Below are 27,663 nucleotides of genomic sequence, written 5' to 3'. Positions count from 1 at the left end.
TATATATATACAGTTATTTAGAATACGGCAAACATTTATGTAGTTCTTCTATGAGAAATTTATTTAAAATTATCAAAACATTATCAAAAATCAAAATTATCAAAAGTATGTCCTTGAAAATAGCAATGCATATTTGAATTACATAATTAATAAAATGCAATAGGGGTATGATAAAATGTAATAGGAACATAATAAAATGCAATAGGGGTATGATAAAATGTAATAGGAACATAATAAAATGTAATAAGAGTATAATCTGGAAAAATATAGTTAAAACAAGGATAATTTTAAGTAACAATGCATTCTCTATTTTATAAGGGTTATGGGTATGTGTTGGCAATTGCTTTTCCAAACTGCTTCCAATCCAATAATTGGTCACTAAACAATTAGTGCAGATTTTTATGTCTCGATGTATGATCGAAGAATCCAATATAAAGCAATAACTATATCGTAATATTTTTCCTGTTTCATTAATTTATATTATTTTTATATAGATCAACATTTTGGTTACTGAACTAAAATTTATCATTATTCACAATAATATCGTATTCAACTACACTCAAGACCAGATTTTTTGTTGCGGTTTTATAAATGCTTGATTTTACCAAATTTGGGGGTGGGGGTTTCATATCTGGAATAAGCTTTGATCATGAAGTTAAAGATAGTTTTTTAACTGACAAATGACAGTTTTAGCTTATTTTTTATTGAAATCTACAAATTTAAAAGCGTTCTATATAACAGAGAGAGACGCAAATTCTGTGAGAAATTTTAAGGGATTTTAGTGTACATTCTTCGTGTACTTCAGAACAGATGACAATAAGGAAACTCTCCTAGCCGCGTATGACGACATTTCCGGGCATAGATTTCTACTAAAGTTTTACTCAGACGAAACTTCCCTAGTAGTTTGTCAATTCCTTTCGTTCAAATAGTTTTTAAACTTGTACATTTTGTCATGAAATAGACTAAAAATGCCATAAAAAACCAAGAAAAGCTTTATCTTAAATAATTATATCATTTGCAAATTTAAAATAAGTAATACTAAAGTATCTAAGTTTTTTAAAAAATTTCATGCAGCAGAAAGTTGCAAAAAAATTATAAAATTGATAAATAAATGAAATGATGTTCCTTGACGTTAATATCGTTATGTTTACGATATAAACTTTTTGAAATATTATAGATATTGGAAGCAAAAGTATCAAAATCGATACAAATACCTATAAATGATCACAATTTTTTCATATTCTATTACCATTGATATCGTTATTAATCGTGGTGATTTCATATTTAATACGCCTATCATATTTTATGATTGTGTTAAGCGGTGTTCCGTGCGGACCAAAATCTGGCATCATGCCTACGAGTCAACGAACTTCGCTCCATGCTCCCTATAAAGGATAAGTTCCTTTATACCTCATTTAAGTTTTTAATTTAATTTCTTCAAGATCAGAATTGAAATGTTATCATATATAATCAAATGTTTTTATATTCATAGAGTCAATTAAATGAAACTTAATTTTCTTTTCTTTCTTATCATTTAGATAGCATGGCTTCGTGTTGAAACTAAAACAATTCTAACTATTCATCGTCATGTCATTTCACGAAATTACCGAATCACACTAAGCCACAGTGACAACAGAAATTGGGTTCTCCACATAAACAAAGTTCAGGAGGAAGATCGTGGAGGATATATGTGCCAAGTAAATACAGTCCCCATGTTAAGCCAAATAGGATATCTTGATGTAGTAGGTAAGTTAATATGGAATTTCTCCAAGTGTATGCAATAGTTAAACGTTACCTTTTTAATGTCTCAGTCAATGAGCTTATTGCCATTGCTAATGTTTTAGTGAAATTTAGTACAATATTCAGTGCTTATTTAAATGCGTTTTAATATAGTTTAAGCGTCCTTTGAAAATAACTAAACTTTTATTTTAAATGCAGCAGTTAATCAGCTGCCAGATATTGCTGCATTTTTGTAACTGCAACCAGTTATTATTATGCATGTTCTTTGATATTGTATTTTTGAGTTGTTATTTTCTGATAAGTAAAATCTCACCACCGCCGATGTACAATGAAAAAATTTCGAAGCATATTACAGTATGAGGTATTCATTTTTACTGCAAAATATTATAACGAGGATTTTACTTTAATATTTATTTAAATAGAGTGATTCAGAGTTTACTGCAATAATTACTTTAAAAAGTTACGGTTTAGCAGATTTTTTCTTTCTCAACATGTTCCGCTAAAAATGGATTTTATGGGAAAAAGTTTCGGCACCGGGTGCCGGTACTTTTTTCCGCCATTTGATCAACCATATTTCACAGTGAAGAGCTGCGTGTTAATTTCAAAAGTTACTAACTACAGAGTGTTACTATCTACAATGTAGTTTCAATTTCTTTTTTACTGCCATATTTTTTTATTATCTCATACAGCCACTAATAGTTATACTTATAAGAACTTTTTTGTCATCTTTTTCGCTTTGCTAATAAATTTAGCTGTCGAAAACACAAGTTTAATGCTGAAGTTTCATACAAATCTTAACTATCTCACTTTACTTAAAATTTAACCTTTACTATAGGATTAAGGTGAACTTCATCCAATTGTTTGAGAATAGAGAAAAATGTGATTTTTAAGAGAATTTGCTATGATTTGAAAGACGGGTTACGGGTTACGCCTTTTTTTTTTTGAAAAAAAAACTAAACTCCAGTTTCCTTTAGGATCAATTATTCATTGTTTCTCACTATGTAGAGAAATCTAATAATGGTGTTTTAATTTCCCACTGTTTTTGGCTAATTTTTATTGACCGATAAAACACATGATAGGAACTTCTTTCATGCAAAATATTTTTGTAATAAAATTTAAAAGCATTTAGGAGTAATATTTACTTTGTTTTATAATGCAATGACATTAATAAATTTTTTATTTTGATATTTCTACTCTTCAGAAATTAATCAAAATTACTACAAGAATTATAGAAAAAGGGTAATTAAATTAGTAAAAGTAATTAATTAGGATTTAAAGCTAAAAAAGTTGCTTTTTTATTATAACAGAATTTTATGATATTTACCTTATTACGCTGGGCGTTAAGTTAAACCTATTTACATCAATGTCAAACTTATTAACCGTTTAACATTATTTTATTTTGGGAATTACATTAATATGCTATTATAAATTGCAGATGAAGTGATTCATCAAATGGTTAATAACTTAATGATCAAATTGCACAAATGCATGCAAAAATTATATTTAAAACATCAGCCTCCTTGGTTAAAAAAACATATTAAATTACAATTGTGGAGTTACTAAACTTGTTTTAGGAGTATACCTTTAATTTCAAATGTCATTAGAAAAATCGATTACATAGCAAAATAATTTATAATTTATGTTTATTTATTGATCTTAATAGAGTCATAAAGAAATGTTAGGCACGTGAAATAGGGGTACACGTTTAAGCAAACAAAATTCTTTTTAGTGCTCATAATTTCAACTTTCGTAGAAAAAACCTGTTTTATGCAAAAAATTAGCAATGATTGCAAATGCATCATCGTCTTCGTGAGCTGCAGCAAACAGTATGACCCTAATAACTTATATAATTATGGCGTGCACACTAATTATGATATATATTGTTTATCGAAAGAACAAAACGAAGAACAAATTTAGAGCTTTATCACTCATATAATGAACCTGACATTATTGACTTTATTCAACAACAAAGAATAAAGTGCCCAGGCCACATTATCAAAATGGATGAAAACCATACCACAAAAAGCGATTTCATGCCAGACCAGTTGGCACATGAAGAAAACGGCCGGCCGGATTTGATATGAATAGATGGCCTGGAAAAAGACCTTATGGTCTTAACTAAAAACTGGAAAACACTAGTAGGAAAAAGGTTGGCCTGGAAACAACTTTCCTGCGCTGTCTAGCCATTGATGATGATGATTGTTAATCAAGCAAATAATTAACGAAGTGTATATTTCTACCTTTTTCAAAACACTTAAAATTAAAGAAAAAATAACCAAGGTACATTTTTTTTAAAAAATTCACTTTACAGAGACAATCTTGTGTAACATGGATTATTTCATTAAATACAGAAAATCAATTTTTATAAAAAGTTTCATATCTATTATTTGCAGTTTTCTGATCCATTTAATTAGTCAAAAATATGTTAAATCTAGTACTTCACTAAATTTTTGAAAGCGTACTGTTCTTGCATAATTTTAAGGACATTATGCTGATGTTAATTGATTTGCATAAATATGAAAATTAGTCATTGATGTAGAAAAAAGAAGTGAATACCAATATAAACATTGGAGAAGCAAGGGGATTAAAGAATATTTAATAAATCAATATATTTTTTTAAACTTACTTAAAATTATGGAGAAATATCCCTCTTATTTATTATAAAGTTTCAATTCTGATTTTATAATTCTAGGAAAAAAAGAAACTAAGAACTAATTGAGCTCATTTTCTTAACTTCATAAATAATTAATCATATTTTTATGCTTTTCTCTTGATGTAGCTTCAAACAGAATCATTGCCATCCATCATAGTTGTTCAAAAATCTTTGATGAAATTATGTATTTGAATGGCTTTCTGAAATTGTGTCAGTAGACGGTTATAATTAACCGATCGATAGAGTTGCGAGAAAATGTCACCAGATGCATTTGACAGCTTTTATCGTAAATGAACACTGTGCGGTAGTGATAAGAGCAATTTGAACTTATGAAATGTGTTTCTCCCATCTAATTTAAACTGATATATTCTTTTTACAAGTGAATTGTGAGGAGAATAATTATATCAACGAATATCTCTTAAGGAGACATTAAAATTCAAGGCTGACTGATAAATTTTAAAAACTTAGAATGTTTCTACCACGATGAGATTGTAAAATATTTTATTTAATAACACATGCCACACTGCTATTTAATGATATATGTGAATAGAGATATGTACACAGAAGCAAGCAACATATTTTGATTAAATATTCACTGAATAGTTTCAAATAAAACTGTGTCCATTTATTTATGTATCAAATGTTGGTCTTAAAAATGTGAAAAAAAATATTTTTAGCACGTTGCCAGATACGAAAATTTGAGCTATTGAAATTTGTTTTGCTCTTCTAATTTTAAGTTTAACATTTATTTTCAAAATAAAAAAAAAATTATGAATATTTTTTTTCATAATTTCCTGATTGTTAAATTTTAGAAGCTTAGAATGCTTAGATTGTAAAATATTTTATTTAGTAACAAATATTACCCTACCGTTTAATAATATCTATATACATATGTGTAGTGAAACAAGAAAAACAATTCATTTAAATTAAATCTTTACATATTCGTCTCATGTAAAACTGCTTTAGTTTATTTATCTATCTGATGTGGGTTGTAAATTTATTTTAGCAAGTTCACAAATATAAAAATTTGGAATCATGAAAGTTGCTTCTCTCTTCTAATTTTAAGTAAAGCATTCTTTTATGATTAAAATAAATATATGAATATTTAGTTTTCATAATAAAGCAGTAATAGTAATATGTGTATACATATGCGCACCGAAACAACTGAAATACTTTATTTCGATTAAATTTCCAAGTATTCGCTTCTTGGATATTTAACTTTTTTAATTTATCTATGCGTCAAATGCTGGTCGTGAAAACGTGTAAAAAATATTTTTCACACATTCCTAGATACGAAAACTCAAACTTGTGAAATATGCTTCTCTGTTCTAATTTTAATTTATATTTTTTTTAATAATTGAAAAATAGTTATGAATATTTATTTTTCCTAATTTCCTTAAAATAGTAATTATGCCGACGAATATCATTTAACTACATCAGGACTTTGATCACATACGAGATAACAGCCCACGGTATCATATACGGAAGTTTTAGCTTTACCCAAGATCTCACAAACATAATAATAATATGGAAGTATATGGAATATATGGAAGTTTTAGCTTTATCCAAGATCTCACAAACATAATAATAATATGGTACTCTTTTATTACATATTGTATTAGTATGTATGAGCAAGCTTTAAATCGTGTAAACTGAAAGCATGCGGTACTGACGAGGGACAACTTTCTTCTTAATAAAATATTTAAAAGAATTATTTGATAATTTTTGCTGTTCGTAAGGTAACGGTTTATCAGAAATTCTACTTTTCAAAATTTCAGTTTTTAACACTCATTTATGAAAAAATACAAACTGAGAACTAAAATTTAATCGAATAAACGGTTTTTATGTCATGCTCTAGGATAGCATGACCATTTACTAATTTTGTACCAAATTTCTTAAATTTTATCACATACTATAAAATATTATTTTATTGTTAATTTTAGCGAAATTATTACAAAAGCTCTTCGGGAAAAAATAATGTGCTTTTGAGCTTTCCTCCAGAGCAGAAAGACGGTAAATGTCATCATATTGCGGTAATTTCGAACTTTTTTTTCTTATTGAGGGTGAAGAAAATATTCTTAAGAAAAATTATCTTAAAAGATTAATAGAAATTTCAGTTCTGAAGTATTTTTAAACTTAAAATGAGCATTTTTACAGAGATAGGCATTTAAATTTTTATTTCGCATAAATTTCCAATACTTTCAGAAACAAGATGCGTTTAAGACATGCCATTTAAAGTGAAACTGAGTTTTAAAATTAAATTGCTTCTGTTGAATTACATTTTTAAATATTAGAACAAAATTCATAAAAAATTGTGTGTATGGAAAATGGAACAAACACTAGAACATTGATAGTGAAAGAAATAGTTTGAGTAGAAAAGCAATTTTATAGATGTACATGTTCATATGGTTATTTAATTCCAAGATTTAGAACGGAATGACGATGAAATAGGCATAATCATTAATTTAAAGTAACTGAATAAGAAGAATTAGTTAGAAAATTAATTAACGTACTCGAAATCAGTATTGGATTCAAAATGACAATTTAATAAATTTCCTGTTCGTCATAAATATTTATTGTGTTTTACCCTTAAGCACATTAGTTTTCCAAAGAATTCTTATCCCCACTGATTGAATTAAAGTAGCAAACAGAATTTCATTACCTATAAATTCCAACAACGATCCCTTAACGAGTTTGCTATTTTAAGCCTCAATGCTAATTAGGCATCCGATAAATAGAATTTCAATGCCGGAAGGAAAAGTTTATCTGACCGATGTAAATAAATTTATTTTGGGTCACACTTTGGGGAGAAATATCGAGTTATGCAAGCATTTTTTGTTTTCTCATAAATTATTTTATTTGCATATATTTTGTATACTGTATCAATAGCATCACTGCCAACATAGATAATGAAAAATCCAGTAGATTTTATGAAATATAATTGTAATGATAATTGTTTTATAATGTACTAAATACTTTACACATAGGGAATGTTAGGAATTTTCATAGTCATCAAAATAGAAAACTGCCATATTTTCCAGTTCATGCTTGAAATGGTGTGTATTATGTTTGCTCATACATTTGAATAGCAAAGTGCATTTAATTTATGAAAAATAATTAAGAGTTTCTAATTAAATTAAAATGGGAATTTTGAATAAAAAAACTGAGCATTTAAGAAAAAAAAGTTTTAAACTTATTTCTATAAATGAGGCTCATTTCATTATGTATTAGTAATACCTATTTAAATATTCAAGCAAGCAAGAATCTGTGCAAAAATTCTATTTCAATAGGGTTTACTCAATTTAAGGTAATTTTTCAAAAGGCACAAAAAACCTGGAGAATTTTTATTAAACCTGTAGATTAGAAGGAATTGACAAAATCCAGTAGTGTAATGGAAAATCCAGTAGAGTTGGCAGCTATGCAATAAAATTTTTATTTTTCACCTTTAAATCTACTCTACTAAATCAAAATTTATCTCAGATAACAACTTCATTATTCAAAAACAATATATGGTTGCTGTGCTATATTTATGATTTATATTGTATTTACAAAAGCTGCTTAATGCTGTAATTCAACAGAAACTTTTCAATTTAGATGGAAATGTAGTGAAGCAGAAACAAATGAAAACACGACAAAACTCGTCAACAGTTTCCGACAAAGTGTTGCTAGTCTGGCATCACTTATTCAAAAATATTTTTTAAATAACGAATAATGTAAAACTATTTGCTTTTAAACATCCACCGTTTTCGGCAACTACTATTCTTTAAACAACATGAAGCTCAAGCATATCTCTTTATTAGAATTTACGATCTACGGTCGTAATTGCTAGTGTGCTGCCTGTCTAAAATTTTCAATTAAAATTTGCTGCGCCGTAAAGTGTTAAACCAAAAAATGTTACATATTTTGCGAATAAATTTAGTAGATCAGTTCTCGTGTCCTTAAAAGGATTTAATTGCTAGTGTGCTGCCTGTCAAAAAAAATTTCAATTAAAATTTGCTGCGTCGGTAACGGTAAAACGAAAAAGTACATAATATTTGACCAATTAACTTAGTAGATAAGTTCCTGTGTCTCAAAAAAGGTTCAATTGCTAGTATGCTGTACGTCAAAAATCTTCAATCAAAATTTGCTGCCCGTAAAGGAAAAGACCTTAAAGAGTAACATATTTTATCAGTAAGCTTAGTAAGCCAGTTCCAGTGTTTCTAAAAATGTTCAGCGCTGAAATAATTAGGGGGAAGCTCGCAATAGTTTAGATCCACTATTTAAACCAAAAGCTTATCCCCTCGACTTAGGTGAGCTTTAGTCACCATCTTGAATTTACTTAGGTGTTGAGAGAGTGAGATATTTTAACACTAATTTATATACAAATAAGGTATTGTCACCTATGAATTTATTTTTACGTTGTATCATGCTGTGTAAATATTTGCATAATGCTTTTGTACCAAAAAAAGGGGAACTGCTGAGATATGATCAAAGAAAAACATCATTCTTTATTATTTAGCATCTATAAAATTGACAAGCATGGTCATTTTTAAGACTTCAAAAACACATTATATTCAAAAGTATAATACTAAGCATCTGCTTTACATACGCTAAAACAGTTTTTTTTTCCGGCATCGATTGTTATTAACAATTTTGAAACGCTTTTTGCCGTCGGACTGAAGAGTCATAAGACATCCATAAGACACGTCTTAACACGAAGAAATTCAAATTACCAGTAAAAGTATGGAGAGATATCCAAACTATGGTGATTGATAGATAATACAAATAGATAATAAATAAAAAAAAAAAAAATTTAACCAATATCGCGTTATTCATGTTAAATTTTAAATGATCTGGCTTCAGTTTAGTGATCAAAATGAGCAATACAATTTAATATAACTCTATAACTGAAACATTTTCATGGTTAGAGAAAAGAAGCAGTTAAAAAAATAGAGTTAAAAAAATTTTGGTATTCGATTGATCACGACACTGAATTTATGCGTTATACATTTGTATTGAATTAAAATGTTATCCGATACATTAATTGTTAAAAGAAGAATAAAAGTACATATTTTTACATTTTATGAATTATGATAAAAATTAATTTAATTAAAATAGGATTCAGAATAGTAAAGAAAATCAAATTTGAAAAATACCGAGGAATAAAAATAAAAACTAGGAAATAAGTAATGCCTATATTAGCACCACAATTCTCATAGGAAAACCTACATAAATCTGACAATTGCATTAAATAATTTTATAAATAAAATAACTTTCTAAATTAAGTAATTTTATAAATTTTATTAATTTTCTATCCGCTTTGGTTATTTTAAACCTAGTACGAATTCATAATAATATTTTCTCTGTGTTTGCTTGCATGTTTAATTAACATAACAAATTTTAAAGAATCTTGTACGCATGTATCTTAATGATACTTTATTTATACTGTGTTTAAAAAAATTACTTTACTAACTCATATTCGCATCATATGTAACTGTTATAAACTTTAAAGTTACTGAATAACAAAAATGATGGTGCCTACCTTACACTAAGTGGTGTAAGGAACATTCTTGGTGTTTCACTTTACCTAACACTAAAATTAGTTCTTGGAATAGTCAAACCCAAGAATCTAGATTCATTTATGTTGTTTTAACTAAATAAAAGAACCATCCTGCAAAACTTTATATCTATCTTCTGTCGAATCTCCTATTAGATAGTATCTTCACGTTCAAGGAATCAATCTTAATGACTCGATGGTATATACAGGGTGTCTCAGTTAAGCGTTTCAGAACTCCTAAGAGGGGTAGAGTGCGTCCTGACGACTCGAAATCATACGGCAATGTGGGGTCTCAAATGCTTTCAAGAGGCGGTAGATGGCGTTGTACGAAACTTCCGAGTTTTCCAGTAAGATGGCCTCCTCGGTCACCCGACCTATCATGTCTTACTTTTTATTTCTGGGGCCATATGAAAACACTGGCTTATGGCACCCCTGTTGACAATGCTGAGGAGGTGGTTGTAAGAATCGCAGTAGCTGCCGGAGAAATTTGCGATATGCCAAGAGTATTGCAGAATGTTCGGATGTCCATACGCCGGAGATGTGAGGTGTGCATTGCAGCCGGTGGCACTTACTTTGACCCATGTACCTTAAGCTTATTTCAATGCTTTATTAAAACGATTTTTCACAGACCGTCTCTTTTCTTTATGGAGCGTCTGTGTACATTACCGCTTCAGGAAAGCACTTCCGACCCCGCATTGCTATATGATTTAGAGTGGTCAGGATGCACCCTACCACTCTTAGAAGTTTTGAAACTCTTAACTGAGACATCCTGTATATATATATAGTTCAAAATGTAGAGAAAACGTTAACGTTTTCCTGCTCGTTATANTATATATATATATATATATATGCTGTATATTAAAATGCTGTCGACAGAACTAATATTTCTATAGCTTATAATGTCTGTATGTTATAAAAAAGGGATAGTTTTGCACTTTTTAACTTCACTCTTTAGGCTTCTGAGATTGCAAAATATTGAATCGTATGTATTTTTTACGCTTAATTAAATCAAATATATAGAATTTAGAGTATAAATGTTTAAAGTTAAAAGAGTAATAAAAGTTCCGTTCGAAAAAATTAAATATGCGTATTTGTGCAAGTTTGTGCATATGAAATTTTTACCTGAATAAGAGAGACACTGCTTCATATATATTTTGTTTACATCAAATTTAAAAAAATTATAAATAAGTCAATCGAACTAATTTTTAAATATTTCGGATTTGGTTCAATATTTCGTAGTTTCGTATTTAGTATATCCCTTATATCTTTTGAACAATAAACCTGATCAAATTAATTTTTTTGTCACCCGGTTTAGTGTAAATAAATACCTCACTTGCCTATATTGTAAAGTTTAAGGCTCTATTCCCTTTTGAGCTCCTCTCTTCCTCAGTATATTCAAAATCTCAGCTAAAGTTCACCTTGGGAGAGAGGTCAAACTTCAGGTCAATTAAGGGAGAATGAAATAATTTATAAAATAATATCATTTATAATATAATTTACAAAATGCATCTAAAGTCCACAAATTTGAAGCTCAAAGTTTAGAAGTAACTCATATCTTATCAAATTTGTTAGATGAGAGTGCTTGAAAAAGTTTTTGCCTCACCACACTTTAATTACACCCTAATAAAAATTATAAAATCAAGTATCCTCGCCTTTCTATCAACAAGGTTGATAAATTTTACAACTTTTTTTTCCGTTTTTATACAATTTAATATCCAGTAGGTAGTTATATATATATTAAGAAAAAAAAGTTTTAAACNATCAATTTCTTTAAAAAATAGCTATATATATATATATATATATATATATATACAACTACCTATTGGATGTTGGTTCATCAACCCTAAAACCTTTTTTAGATAGCTTAATTTAGACCAAAGACTTCATCGACTACTAGTTTCGACTACGTCAACACCAATAGTTGCACAGAGCACTAATTTAGTGGAATAAATCAAAATATTGTATTGCTATTCTTTCTTTGAGTACAAAATTAACATGTGTGGATCAAAAATCATTAAAAATATATTTTCCAATATTTGTAATAATTGCTTATGAGGTTTAAATAATATATATTTAAACTATTTTGATAGTACATAATTCAGACATCCAATAATTCAGATTACAATGCGTGAAATATACTAAAAGTATAAAAAATATAATTAAAATGATTCTGTAAGGTTTTCGAAAATGTCAGAACTTTTCTTCAGGGAAATGTAAAAAATATTTCTCTATACAAAAAAGCAAGCTTTCAACGACATGCGTTTTACGTGGGAGGCATATACAAAAGCGAACAATGTAAAAATATTTTTTTTTAAATTTCTCCATATTAACATATTTAAATATTAATTTCAACTAAAGTATATCGAGTATTAAGATTTTGTCAGAATATATGTATATTTTTTTAATGAAGTACACTGGATAGACCTTAAAAATGGCATAGGTGCAATCAACATCAAACAATACATGTGTTACAACAACAAACAATGCAACAAAAACATGTGTTTCATCGAACAATAATGAGAACAAATTCTTAAAAAGTAATGAAAAATGTCAAATATTTTTTGACGAAATGTGTTAAAGATCTCTTTTATTGAAAGACAGAAGGGTACGTGAATGAAAAAATTATTTTCCCTTCAAAAAGGACATTATTTAACTTCCAAATGACAGGTTTCTTATCTACAAAAATAATTTTAAAAAAGTTAAAAGGGGAAATGAAAAACTTAAATATTTAATAAAAAGTATCTTTCGATGATACAACTAAAATGATGATATAACTGATATAACTAGCTTTTGGTGTTGCATTTAAAAATATAAATTAAAGTTTTTATTTTTCTCATAGAAAAAATAATAAAAAGTTTTATATTATTGTATTAATTCCTATAATTTCTATTTCAGTTCCACCAGACATAATCGATACAGATTCAAGTTCAGACGTTCTTGCGCGGGAAGGTTCAGATGTAACATTAGTATGTAAAGCAAAAGGTTATCCATCGCCAACGATATCTTGGAGAAGAGAAGATTATCAGCCAGTAGCGGCAGGAAATTGGCAAGAAGGTCAGCTATATTTTACTTTTATTTCCAAATTTCCATTATTTAATATTTTATAAAGCAGATTCCACTTTTATTAAAAAATGCATTGGTTATTTCATTTGTCAACTTGTCGGGAATTGTATATACAAATGGGCTTCAACGTTACGAAGCAGGATACTATTTAATTTTTTGTTATAAATCTTCCGAAAATTGTGTCCTGATCAGATCTACAATGAAACTTCCCAGTTACAGATAGTTTTTCTTTGAATAACGCAAGAAAGAAACCAATGTATGATGCAGGAAAGCCTGCAGCTTTCAACTTCTGAAAACACCGGGACTATAATGCATGCGGTTGAAAGAAAGAAATTTTTAATATATAAAAGTTAAGTTAAGTAATCTAAAAGTTAATACCTTCCGAAAATTTCTTGAATGAGGCAAAAAAATGATATCTCAGGCTGTTGTTTCTTTTGTATTACGTTTTTAATCTTAAACATTTTGAAGGATTTAACTCTAAGAACATTTTTAATAAACCTAATAATTATAGTTTACTTAATAATTATGGGCTATATTAGAGATTTTCTCTTCGTTTATAATCTTTCAAATATGTTTCAGTTATTTGTGCGTTGTTTTTCACACTTGAAGGTTAGATTTTATAAATTCTTTTTTATCCTAAAACCAACACTTTCGAGACTAGCATTATCATTATATTTAGAAAATTTAATATTTATCTATTACACAAGATCTTCGTTCCATTCGAAATTTTTCGTTTCTTTATGTTCTTTATTATAATCATGCTACAGCAAGGGTATTAAATTTTTCAAAATAAATAAATAAATACTGAAAGTTTAAGTAAAAGAAAACTATGTATTGCAAGGGATGGAATCAGTTACTCAATTAGTAATCAAATTATTCAGAGGATGTTGCACTAATAGTGAATGTATTTACTTTAATAATGCTGATAAGTATAATATTACAACGTTGAGGACAAGTGTTATTATATAACGTTAATGATAATTATAACAATAAAGCAAAAATGTTGTTAATTTCTTAAATAAATGTCGTAGAAGAAAGTAAAGTAAATAAACAAATAAATAAATAAATGAGCAATAAAAAAAATGAGTAAAGGAAAACTATGTTTAAGAGAGGATTCAATTAGCTACACAACTAAGACTAAAAATATTCCGAGAATATTACACTGATAGTGACGATATTTACTTTAATAATATTGGCATTATAACGTTGATAACAAGTGTAATATTATATAATATTGAGGATAATTATAAAGATAAAGAAAAATCATGTTACACGAAATTCTTGGTAATTATATAAATTAATGTGGCAAGAGTTATAGTAAAAGTGAAAAAAAAGTAGAATTTAATGATATTCTACAGAAGTTGAATTTAGTATGATTTATATTCCATTAATCGATTATGAGGAAAGTTAAAGTAGTAACTATATTTACTTGAGTAATGGGATTAGCTAAGTAATGGAATAAATTCAAGAGATATTTGATTATTTTTTAAATAGCGTTTTTTGTTTCAAGAGCTTAATAAATCTGGCACACATTTAAAAGAAAATTGGGCAGTAACTATTGGTTCGTATTTTTTTTAGAATCGTATATTTTATTTTAAAAAACTACAATGTTGGAATTGTGATCAATATATGAAATTATTTTTAATAGCTTATAAAACAGGTAGTAATTATAAAAATAAGCAGATTGAAAGTTTCAATTATTTAAGAAATGTTAAACATAAAATTTAAATAATTAATAACGATTATTAATTAATTTAATTTATTATATTCTCTAATTATTTTTCAGATATGTCTCAATCAGAAGATTCCAGAGCAAATAAAAGTAAGATTTTTTATTAAAATACTGATGTTAATAACTGATTAAAATATGTCTGGGTAAATTAGAGACAATCAGGGTAATCGCTAACTGATTATGCTTAAAAATTGGCTAATGAAAACTTTGATAAAATATTAAAAATTGTTCATTTAGTTAATAAATATACTTTGTTTTCTGTCACTTTTTAACAGAGTTTTTTTTTGAAAATTTCTACGTATGACATTCATACGTAATTTTATTCATTGAATTGCTAATTTTATTCGAGTATCTTAAATTGACTAAAATGTATTTTCGTTATGCTATTGTATTTTCAGTTTGAAACACTTTAGTTTGAACTTTGACTCTCACAATAAAAAATTACTATCAATAGTGTACACATCACAACCAAATGTTTAAAAATTTTAAAATATTTCTACCTATAATTTATTTAAACCACATTAAGTGACCATTTTTGCCTTAATGAGAAAAATTTGCTGGAATTTTCTGTTGCACTCAAAATTACTATTATCCATTCAATATCCGTTTTTCTTGTTTATTTCGTGATCAGGAAATTATTTAAGGTTTCTAATGTATTTTGAATTAATATATTTCAACACCCTGGAACCCACTATTACATATTATATATTTTAATACCCTCGTATAATATGGACCAGAAATATTAAATAGACCAGGCAGGAAAAACAATTTGTTTTGAGACTGCGTTGCTCAATATGCATGGCACAACTTTTAAGTGCATTTAGCTTTATAAACATGGCAAAAGCCAATTGTAAGGTTGATTCTTGGTTCATAAGGATTTTTTTTTCAATCAAGGTTGCATAATATTTTTCAAAATGAGCTGGCAATGTCTCATGATCTTCGGTCCTAAATTTTATCTCAGCTGAATCTTATTACCATTTAAGATTTTGGAGAGAACTCTTTTTTTGCCTTACAACTTTCACCATTAAATTAATTATTTTTTACAAAAAAAAGATTCAGTTGTTTTCATTCAATTCATCTGAAGATTTTCAATTATTCCTGAATTAATAGGCTTTTTTTTTGTAATCTTTTAAATTATTTATGCTCTTAAACAGTTAACTTAAAATTTTATAACTTTTACCAGTTCTTTCTCGTACCGTCAAAATGAGGGCGTGAAGTTTTGGCCTCTATTTCTTGCTTTCATGAAATTTCTGGGCTGGAGTGTTCAAAAGTTAAGCGCCAAAGAGACTAAGACACATATTATGCCCGAATTCATGTCCATTTCTCAATTTACACAACATTACCAGATTTGTAATATATTTAAAGATAGTTTATTTTAAACTGGATGTAAACAAATATCAAATATTAACTCTAAAATCAACCCAAAAGTTCAAAAGGGATACATATACTGTGTTGACACTTATTTTTACATATTTTTTTGAATAAATATGTAGATACTTTTAAGACCGTTTTCTTCAAATGCGACTATTAAGAGTTTAAATTTAGTGAGTAGATTTGTTACGTTTTTTTTCGAGACATAAAATTATAACAATAGAGAATCACGTTTCTAGTACGAATTTTATAGATAAGTCCAGAATTTTTTTTAATTACTCATTTATAATTGAACTGTGTCTCATTTTTCTATTTGATTATTTATTTTAATCAGTGAATATAACATACCAACTAGAGAATCTTAGATAGAAACTCATGTCCATAGTACCAAGTTTTATAGATCAGTCAAGAAAAATTATTTTAATATTTCTTTTACATTAGAACTATGTCTCATTTTTCTTTCCACTTATTTATTTTAATCAGTTTTAATAATACAAAGGGATTAGAAAAATATTCTTTACCAAAGAAATAAATTAGGTGATCTCATGTCTTATGGTTTACATTTAGAGCAAAATAAATCTTAATCAGAATTTCCTTAGGTTTATCACTAATCCCATAATGTACGATTGTAACTGCTGTTTCCAGAAAGATGAATGGTCTAGAAACGATAATGGAACTATTTCGTTTTGTTCGCAGTAATTAACTACTGTTCCGTTAAGATCCTCTCCTATGATTGCCCAGTAGACTGTAGGAAGCAGGTCATTTTAGCTCTATGTGGACCCCTTATATTAATGGTAGGGTTTTCTTTGAGAATTAGGCAAAGGCACTAATCTTTGGTGTCTCTTTGATAGTTTGGATCAATTTCTTTAAATCTCCTCAATACTATGGATCGTAAATTGCACTATTAAGCACGCAACTTCTAATAAATATTAAGCCTCATCGTGATTAAGTATGACTTTTGAAATCTGCTTATCTTATAAATTATCGAGATACGCGCATTATAATGATCATTTATCCGGATTGTTTGTTAATTTCAACATGATTTATAAAGATTTCGATGTCGACAAAGTATCTCATAACATAAATATGTCGTTTAGTTTTTAGGAATTAATCAATACGGAACATACAACTGGTTTTTTTTGGCTCTAGGTGCATCCCTTCAATTGATGTTATTGTTTCCTTCAAGAATTAAGCAACAAAGCTATATTTCAGTAGTTCTGCAAATGAAAGAATTATTAACTAATAATTAAATGGAGCTAACGTTTATCCTAAAAATTGTGCTGTTCAAAAATTGATTTATATACACTGGTGGGCAAAATTAAGAGATGGATCCCCAATATCTCAAAAAATACTTAATATAAATAAATGAAATTTAGTATGGATATAGCTTATTTCATGATAATAAAGTATGCAAATCAAAAATTAAAGTGCCATTCACTGGCAAGACCTATTGCCAATAAATCCAATGCAGTCTGAACTTAAGGATAAAAGATGACGATAAAAGTGAGGCTTGTACTGTGTGTGTTGCCTCTAGTATAGTGTATGGTCACCCCTGATAGACAGACAGCATGCACAACGAGTATGCATGCTGTTATTAAGGGAATTAAGGAGGACTTGTGGAAGACCCTCCCATTCTTCCACCAGAGCAATTTTTAACTTCAGAATGGTTCCGGGGGGGAGGTTGGGGCATCGCAATAGCTCTCCCAAGAGCATCCCAAGCATGTTCAATAGGATTCAGGTCAGGGAATCCGTTGAATACCCTCGCTTTTCAGTTACTCATCAACCATGAGAGCCCTATGTGGTTACGCATTGTTGTCCATAAAAATGAACTCAGGGCCGACAGCGCCCTTGAAAAGACGCACACAGGGCTCTAGGACCTCCTGCCTGTACCTCAAGGCATTCACGGAACCATTGTCAAACACATGGAGCGGTGTGCGGGTATCTTGCATGTGCGAATGAATGTCTCTTAATTTTGTCCACCAGTGTATATTAGTGTCAGAATTGTGTTGAATAAATATTTTGGTGAAATCGTGCCGCGCATTATTACAACTATGCTTAAAATATTCTGAGGTCAATAATTGGTTAATGTAAACGCGTTAATTACACTAAGGAAAGCTTATTTGACTGCACTGGGTTTTTTAACAGATCGTAGATACTTTCGTATTACTGGTTTCAACTTTGCAATCAGTTTCTCCAAACTAAATTTGTTAAATGTTATTTTTAGTTTATTTTTTGTCGAAATGTTCAAGTTCAAAATCATTATGCTGAACAGGGGGTCGCGTAAATGTTGAGTAAAAAAACGTTAAAAAAACACTATATATAACAAACTTCTAAGGGATTTAGGGCATATCATCACGTTTAAAAAGACGTTTTCAATCTTTGTACATTTCGACAACGGACTAGAAATATTACTTTAAAAAAAATCAAATTTACAATCTGTATACCCGGACTAGGCATGATCAAGCATTTGCATAAATGCAACAAAAATTCGCTCCTCAGTGTCATTTTCAAAAAGAATTTCTGCCTGCTCTTTTTTTTCACCTATTATGAGGTATAGAAATATATCTTATCTCTATTTTGTATACTCGACACATACATAATTTTGATCCAAAGATAAATTTCTTTTTCAATATCTTAACTTAATTCATTTCTTTTTTTCTACTTATTTAGTTGTACTTATTTATAGATTTAATTATTTGAACAGTTTGGTAATGTAAATAAAAGAATTAGTTGCATGTACAAAAATTTTCTTCATGTTTTTTTTTTAACTTATTGGTTTTGCATAAATAATTCATTGTCTCCATTTAGTATATCCATGCACATATATAATTCTAATACACACATATATCCCCTCTCAAGAGCATTACTCATTTCGTTCTTTTTTTTACTTTTTTCTTTTATTTATTTATTTAGTCTTTTTGCACAGTGCGAGGAAAAAAAATCGATAATGTCTGAAGAAATCTCGGCGCCCACTTGCAAGGAAACAGGGGAGAAAAGACATCGTAAATGATGTAAGACGTTGGACATCCAATTTTTATTAGGTTTTTCGAGGAAATAAGGGTTTTATGCACTTTTTGAATATTTCATTAGATACATAGACGTCCAAGCATGTTTACGTTTTTATCTCTTTTTGCGTTTACTTGTTCACCTTAACTTTTTTTCACTATTAATAAGACTTCACTGACAATAATAGAGTTTTGCTTTCTTCCTCCAGTTGAGGAGAAAAAAAATATTTCTTTTTATTTTACGATAAATGAGTAAAGAGATATGGGTGTATACTTGATAGAAAGGAAGATAATTTAAGTGTTTTAGTAAACATCCAGAGTCAATAATATTTTTTAAAGTTCAGTATTGGTTCCTAAAGACTTCTGTAAATACTTAAAATAAGTATAAATTTAAATCTTTATAAACTAAGTAAGAATCCGTTCATAAATTGTAAAATTCAGCATTTTTTTTTCTTTTTTGGAACAGTTAAGTATTATTTAATGTGATTTGCTCGCTCATTTACATGTCCTAAGGAAAACAAACATAATCCCAGTAGTTCAGTTGATTGCACTGTTCGTTTTAAATTTTTTATTGAGAAACAAAATACATATTGTTAATTTGCCGTACTTTTTTGTTTTAAGTTAAGCTTTTAAATTTTGAACACAAATCCAATTCATCAAGCGAATAGACGAATTTAAATTTAAAAGATAACATTGGAGTAAATAATACCCGTGTTAAAAAAATCAGTGCATTTTCTTATTTCCTTTCCTTTTTTAATGCCATTTTTAAATAGATTATTAATATATTTTTTGGAAGTTTAACTTAACAAATAACAAATTAATCATTTAGCTTGATAATTATGATCTAATCCTTTTCTTTCTAGCTTTAAAAAAACCATGTATTATGTTTCTTTTATTTGATTCTATTGACTTTTGCTTTGAAAGCTTGAATTTTGAAAAATTATTAAAGATACTTTAGTTTATTTCTCTCAAGAGTTCACTGTAGTCTTTTTTCAAGTTAGAGAATGATATAAGAATAACAAACCTTATTACTCTGAAGGACTGGATTTATATTATACTCCATAATTGCTTTTGAAGAAGTTCTAGTTCATGAACTTTACCTAATATTATTTTATAACGTAGTTAAATACCATCAATCATAACAAGAGAAAAAAATCCACAAGAAAAAAAATATTTATTTGAGATTTTCGCTGAAAAATGAGTAGAGCTTATGAACTTTCATGGGCGAAAAACTACGTAACTTAAATTAACACAAAACTTCAAAAATGTTGATTGTTCTTTCTTTTTTTACTTATAATGTATTAAAAAAAGTGTTATAGTATTTTAGTGTAAAACTAAGTTAGTGTTTCGGTAGTAAACAAACAACAAAGTATCAATGCCAAATGTGTCGTTCCTACACGAAGAAAAAAAAATCTCGAAAAATTACCGAACAATATAATATTTTTATTTCAAAAAAAGCCTTAATTCTGATTTTAAAAAAAAATGGTAAATTTTATGAGTTTGCAACAATACAAGACATTGCTATAGTTTGCAACAAACAATTATTTGTAAACTCGCACCTAATAAAATTCATTAATATAGTTATTTCATATAAACAGAAAAATGTGATATTTATCGTATTTTTCTTTCGAAATCAGTCATAAAGAAATTGCATTTTTTTAATGTCCACAGTAGATTAGTTTTTGAAAACCATAAAATGGTTATGGTAAACTCTTATAAATATCCTTTTCATTATAATATTAAATAACAGAAAATATCTTTTTTTTATGGAATAAAAGCTCTTTTTTATTACGATAAGAGTACTAAGAGTTTTTTTTAAGAAAAAAACAATGCAATTTCAGTAATTTAAGAAAAATCAGAACAAAGGAATGGAAATAATTTCTTTTTGAAGCACTTTACTAGATTGAATAAATCATTTCTTTAAAAGTGAGAAAGAAGATGTAAAAAAGACCAAGCTTAAGATTAAAAAAAATGAGTTTTTGTTTTATGTGTTTTTTACGACTGCAGATGATTTATAATCTCGGATGTGTGTATTGCCGCAATATTTTTTTTTCTCCTTTTCAAATTCTGTTCATCCAATTGTTTCTACAGAAGTAGGAGATCTAGTAGCTATTCAATTTGAAATATGAACTTTAATATCAATTGTTGTTTATCATGAAAGAAGGTAAATTATCAAATTTAATTTTAATAAAATTCAGTCGGCTAGAAAAACTTCATATTGGAAGAAATAAAAAAAAAAACAGTGTTGTGTTTCTTTGTATACATTTTTAAACTTAAACTTAATTTTCAAAATAAATCATTAAATCAGACAAATTAGTGTAAAAAATTGACAAAGACGAAAGTTATTTGTTTTATATTCATTGCTAGTATTATGTCTTATATGAAATTATATTTTTTTTTGCCTCTGAAAATGCACTCTGAATTAATAGAATGCACTTGGATTAATAGAGTAATTTTAAAACACTCTGCACTCATCTATATAATAATTATCCAGTTCTTTCTATTCCACTATTAACTGAATTAAAGTACACTGTAATTTACTATATTCCATTATATTGAAATAAATATAGTTTATTGATAACTGTCTCTTAAAAAGTTATATTTTTTCCAATAAAAAACTCAAAAATTGGTTTATTTTTTTAAGGAAAAAAAACTATCATTAGACTAAAACATTCTTAAACTGTTTATAATCAAACTGCTCATTTTTTTCTGCAATCAATAAGACTAGGTTTGGAATTTGGAGCTAAATGAGAAATTTTTAATGATTTGATAAAATACTGAGCGTCTGCATTATCAGTAATGATTTTACTACATTGATCTTGTTAGTAAACGTGATTTGTGTCTCTTTTTTTTAAAGAAAAATAAAAGTACTCATACCGATGAATTATAAACCTTAAAAACATATTTTATTGAACTTCATTTGGGCACGGATATCAACCCATATACACGACAGCTTCCATTCTATAAGCTTCTGGAGTGTATTTACGGCTAAAAATTCCTTGCATCGGTAGACTTTAAGATACTGCAAGCTAGATGGAGGAAGAGATTTGTGGTAGATGTGCCTTTCCATCAAGGACTCAAACATTCTCCATTGGGTTAAAATGGAGATTTTTGGTAACCAGAGAAAGTGTTAGAAGTCAGATTTATGTTCACTGTACCGATTTTGTAGGTTTCTTTCACGGTACAATTGTATTACTATCTTTGAAGTATGCGTCACCATTGAAAATTTTTTTACTTGACCTGCCATTTCTAGGTTTACATTCGAAAAATATTAGGACATTTCTTTCATACTAGCTGTAACAAGTCATGATACTTTCACCAGACGCTTGTTTACTTCGAACAAAGCAAGACGAGTTCATGGCTTCGTGGGGCTCTTGCCAAACCCAACGTTTTCCATCAATTAGTGCCCTTTAACCATCCACGCAACATATTTTCCGTCCTCAGATGTGCAGTGTCGTCTTACCCTACAGTAAACCAAAATTGGTTAGGAAGATGCTCTGTTGAATTTTTTTGTTATCTGAAACACAGTTGAGTAATACAGTTAATCTAATATGACGAATTGTACGACTGTTACGCCAAAAATCAGTTACGTAATCTCGACATTGAACTGGGTTTGATTTCGAAAACATTTGAGATGACTTCTTTTGAGAACACGTGTACTTATCTCTTCACAATAGTGGCTCCTGCTTTTTACATTTTTCTGCGTTTATCATAAAATCGATCCTCATACCTCAGTTACACTAGTCTTTTTAAGAGATATTTCAATTACATCAAAATAAATTTTACATATTACGAGCGTTTATTTGAAATTTTCATAATTTCTAATTTTTACTTGCAAGAAAACAACTAATTCTAATTTTTTAAAACAAGAAATTTCTTACACTGATCACCAGTTTTATTTTGCTACATTTTTGGGTGGTTTTCGAAATTATTTATTAGAATAAAAAGATATCGTAAAATAAATAATATGTGAATGAATGCCTCTCCCAAAACATATGATTTTCCTGAAAATTAAAAGATGTTTAATAAAAATTAAATAACAAACATACCAGAATTGGCAATACTCAAAGTATTTGATGTTCCTCATTAACTTTTCATGACAACTTAATTAAAACGTTAAACAATTAGTGATTTGAATATGCTTTTATGGATGGAAAAACAGATATTGTTTTACAAACTGTAATGAGTATGAAATAGGTATTATCAAAGTTCACTAAATTAAATAAGCTTCTCGACTACACACTTTAATTAAACAAACTTATGCTCCCTTATGAATGGTAAAAACAATTGTTAATTAACTTAAACAAAAAATGAAAACATTCTTTAAATTCCTTATATGGGTGTTATTATAAAAGTGGAACTGAAAAAAAAGAACTGGAGAAAAGTGGAAAAAAAGAAACCAAGCTAACATGCATTTTCAAGAAGCTAATCCGAAAAATTTATTATTTGAGGGATTTTTGACCTAAAAATTAAATCCGAGGTTGGCATTCTTAGATATAGTAATTTCTTTCTTAACCCTTCATCTACCTTTTTGTTTATTATAAAAGTAATTTACTAGATTTTTTTCATCACAAAGCAACTCGTATTTTGTTTTTTCCAAATAGTCTTAGCAGTTGGCGGTTTTTTCCTACTTTTTAAAAGTTGTTTGGAGGGATATCACTTACTAGGAAATAAGATATTTATCATAATAAATTACACTTTTATAGAATATTTTAATACAGAGAAATAATTAGGTATTAAATTTAAAATAGAAAATTTCCTCAATATTAATCTCTAACTTATGAATATAAGCATGTAATTGTCTTTCCCGAATCCATTTTTTTATTTTTTAATCAGATATAGTAAAATCTAGCTACAACAATATTTTGGGGACCAAATAAATATATTGTTGTACATTATTATATCGAAGATCTACATACTTTGGGGACATAATAAGATTTTTTTAATTTTAATGTTATATGTATATTAACTATAAATTTATTTATACCTTATACAAAAATTATTTTCCAAAGTGGTAATTATGGTTAGATAGGAAGTCAGATAGGAATGTTACAGTTGTGACTTCTTAAGAGATAAGGGAATTAATTCTAAGAATGGAAGGTCGTGGGGTGGTCTATGTTCATCAAGGATGGGGTATTGAAATCTGAATGCAAGGGTGACTGTGGTGAACAGAAATAAGATAGGTGTATAATCAGCAATGAGTCTTTTCCTGTCAGAAAAGATAAAAAAAAATGACAAATATGATAAAATAAGATTGTTTTCATTTTTTGAAAACCAATAAGAATGGAGAAAATAAGGATGAAATTTTTAAAAAAAAAATAGTTTTACAAGGATTTATTGCTTCAGAAAATATCTCAATATTGAAAGGTGGATATCATTAATTCATATTCTAGTTCACAGGGACCACGAAACATCATTGTAATAGAGGGAGTTATTGTTGTATCGGATATCGTAGTAGCGAGAGTTCACAGTAAAATATGCACTGATGCTATAATAAATGCACTGATGTTATTCTTTCTTAACTTTTTCTTCCTCTAAATTCCTTTTAAGTATTCTTTTTAAGCTGTATAATTTATTTTTATAACAAGTGCAAGAGTTTTAAAAATACAACAAAATTAAATGTTTGATTTATTTTTGTCATAAATAAGTAACCAAAAATTCTTTTACGATGAGCTAAGAAAAGAGCCATTTTAACAAGAAAAATAGTTCAAAAGCATAAGATGCTGCCTATGTGCTTATCTTTTGATGTTGTCTCAATCAATTACAGCTTGTTATACTGCTTACTGTGAAGGCAAAAAGAACAAAAGTCATGTTTTTTAGTAATTGGGTAATTTACTTTAAGCACGTTCAAGGTTTCTCGCAGTTCCCGCAAATGAATGTTACTGACGTGGTACAATCATTTATTCAAAGCCTTTCTTTTATTTTATCAGGTTATAATAAAAAAGTTGACAAGATTCTATCAGCTAACTTTTTGCAAATTAATAAGACTTGATGCATTTCCATTAATAATTTTATTAAGCTCTAAATCAAAGTTGTTATAGCAATTCCTTTGCATTTTACTTTTTACCTAATTTAATGCAATATAATGTAATATATTATATTATATTATAATATATTATATTATTTTATATTATATTATATTATNTGATTTTTAATTTTATGATTGATTTGATTATGATTGATTTGATGATTTTATTTATTTGATTGATAGAATGATTTTTTTTTAAAATTGCAACAGTCTAAGTTGCAGTTTTAAAATTACAATTTAGATTACTTTATGGAAGCATTCCTCAGTGCAGTTAAAAAAAAATTTCCTAAAAAAATATACTGTACACAAAATATACTTTTCACAAAATAAAAAATATACTTTTATAGAATTCACAATCACAAAATAAAAAATATACTTTTCACAAAATAATAAATATACTGTACACAAAATATACTTTTAAAAAAATATACTTTTCACAATCATATAATTGTATTTTTACCATTTATTAGACTACATGACCAGCCATTTATTAGACTTTGACCAACACAAATTAAACAAAATATTTCGCAAACGAGAATTATCTAATTTTAAAGATGCGTCGATTAGCAATCGGTGTAATATATTCTGTATAAGACGAATTGCAAGAGAGAAATACTTGTGATATTTTATCGATTACCATTTGTGAGTTGCTAAAATATTAAATATTAGTATTTAATGTTTGGAAAAAATAATATGTTAGGAACATTCCCAAACAGATAACATATTCAGAACGCGTTAATAAAATGAAAAGGAAAATGCAACTAAGTGTGTTCATAATTTAATTTTATGAGCTATAAATATTAAATATCAAACCAAATCCATAATGACTTCCTTCAGGGGACTATTTTAACGCCGTTTTGATTGATCGTGCTCTTTTACTCAACTTTAATCTTTTTAAATAACAGGAGTTACGAATTTACTTACAAGGAAAACAAATTGGATTTTACCGAAAAAATTTATTTTCCGTTAAAATTTATTTCACAGTAATATTAAATTTTACGATAAAATTTGATTTTACGATAAAATAGGATTTTACTGTAAAATTGGATTTTACGGATGATACACACAAAGAGCCGTTGCTTTATGCCGTAAATTTATCTGAAATTTTTTGCAGTATAGTTAAGTAAAAAATAAAATAGTTTCTGACAATTAATATATATTAAAGTTATTTCCTCACTGATAACATATTTAAAATGTCTTAACAAAATCTGCGACAAAAAAAATACAGTAAAGTGTGTTTATATTTTAATTTTACAAGCCAAGAATATGAAACTTTAAACCAAATCCAAAGTGACTCTTTCAGGAGACTATTTTAACGTCCTTTTGATTGATCGTGCCCCTTAACTCAACTGTAATCTTCTTAAATCACAACATGTGTTACGAATTGACTTACAAGGAAAACAAAATGAGCATTTTCTTCTCTGAATCATGATGTGCTCACAAAATTGTTGGTATTATATTCATAACTTTGGGCCATAATTCCACTCTCTCCAAGCATCTAGCATAATGTCAGCATCATTACCGTAATTTGGTTTGTTTACCGGAGGGGGGTAGGCATTGTTAAGGAATGCCGGCCATTTCTCTGCCACAGAAAGCTGCATTGTGTTCTGACAGGGTTGAAAGTACAAATAGTTCAGCATTCCAAAAGATCTAGATACAAAGTAATAATGCCTGAGCCACTTCAGAATATCCGCCTCTTCCGTAATTGTAATCGTAACCGCTTGACTGCAGAAAGCATTTGAATTTAGATTTTGTGCGAATTCTCGAAGGAGGCTTACAGTAATTGTTTAAATAGTTGAAGGAATTCCCTATCAATCTATGTCTAACAACTTAAAATAAGTTTAGTTGTGGAAGTGAAACGACGCATTAGTAAAGGAAAAGCGCATGGCATGTGATTTAAATAAAATGAGCTAAATAGCTGCGAAGTCTTTGAGTTATTTTGATGCATTTTTATTAGACATTCAACCGTTTTCTACATTAAAATTTCTATTTATTTATAAACGTACCCTGATTACATTTAGATTAGATTTAAAGGAAAAATGAATCATGGTTCCAATTTATTCTGAAAAATGAGGGCGAAGGTTTGCAAAATCTGTGTTTAATTTTGACGCAATTTGTGAAATATTCTTTTATTTAATGTTGTAGTGCAGTAATACCTATAAATACATATCAACAGCTTAGTTATATGCAATGAAATATCTAAATAATTTTATTTTCAGTTTTCAAAATTTAGTTCATACTTCTGCGTTGCAGAAAATCCGTTTAAAATTACTTTTCAGTTTCATAGTTTTTACTAAATGTGTAGTAATAAGAACTATAATTTTGAAACTCTGATTTTCCGTTATACCGCTACCATAGTACCATAGGAACTGAAAAATTACCAAATAAATAGTTTTAATACAGCATACTTTTATTTTTTAAACTGAATTATAGCTTTTTTTCTGCTTGAAATGTTCAATTATGTTGGGGAACACGTTTAAATAACACAAAAATATTATTGAAAATTTCTAATTAATATATATATATCTACATGAC

General features: G+C 28.0%; 1 protein-coding gene across 1 annotated transcript in view; it reads left to right on the top strand.

The window, feature by feature from the left end:
• Positions 1–27,663, top strand: part of LOC107449400 (lachesin-like) — a 284,633-nt gene that overhangs the window by 218,503 nt on the left and 38,467 nt on the right. Inside the window, exons 2-4 of the mRNA XM_071183281.1 lie at positions 1,394–1,746; positions 12,825–12,983; positions 14,779–14,814. Of these exons, the coding sequence (XP_071039382.1) occupies positions 1,689–1,746; positions 12,825–12,983; positions 14,779–14,814 (253 nt within the window). The 5' untranslated portion in view covers positions 1,394–1,688. The remainder of the gene's footprint in view (positions 1–1,393; positions 1,747–12,824; positions 12,984–14,778; positions 14,815–27,663) is intronic.

This window comes from Parasteatoda tepidariorum, chromosome 7, assembly GCF_043381705.1.
Source record: "Parasteatoda tepidariorum isolate YZ-2023 chromosome 7, CAS_Ptep_4.0, whole genome shotgun sequence".
NCBI classification, from domain to species: Eukaryota; Metazoa; Arthropoda; class Arachnida; order Araneae; family Theridiidae; genus Parasteatoda; species Parasteatoda tepidariorum.
This window is presented reverse-complemented; position numbering and strand designations above follow the sequence as displayed.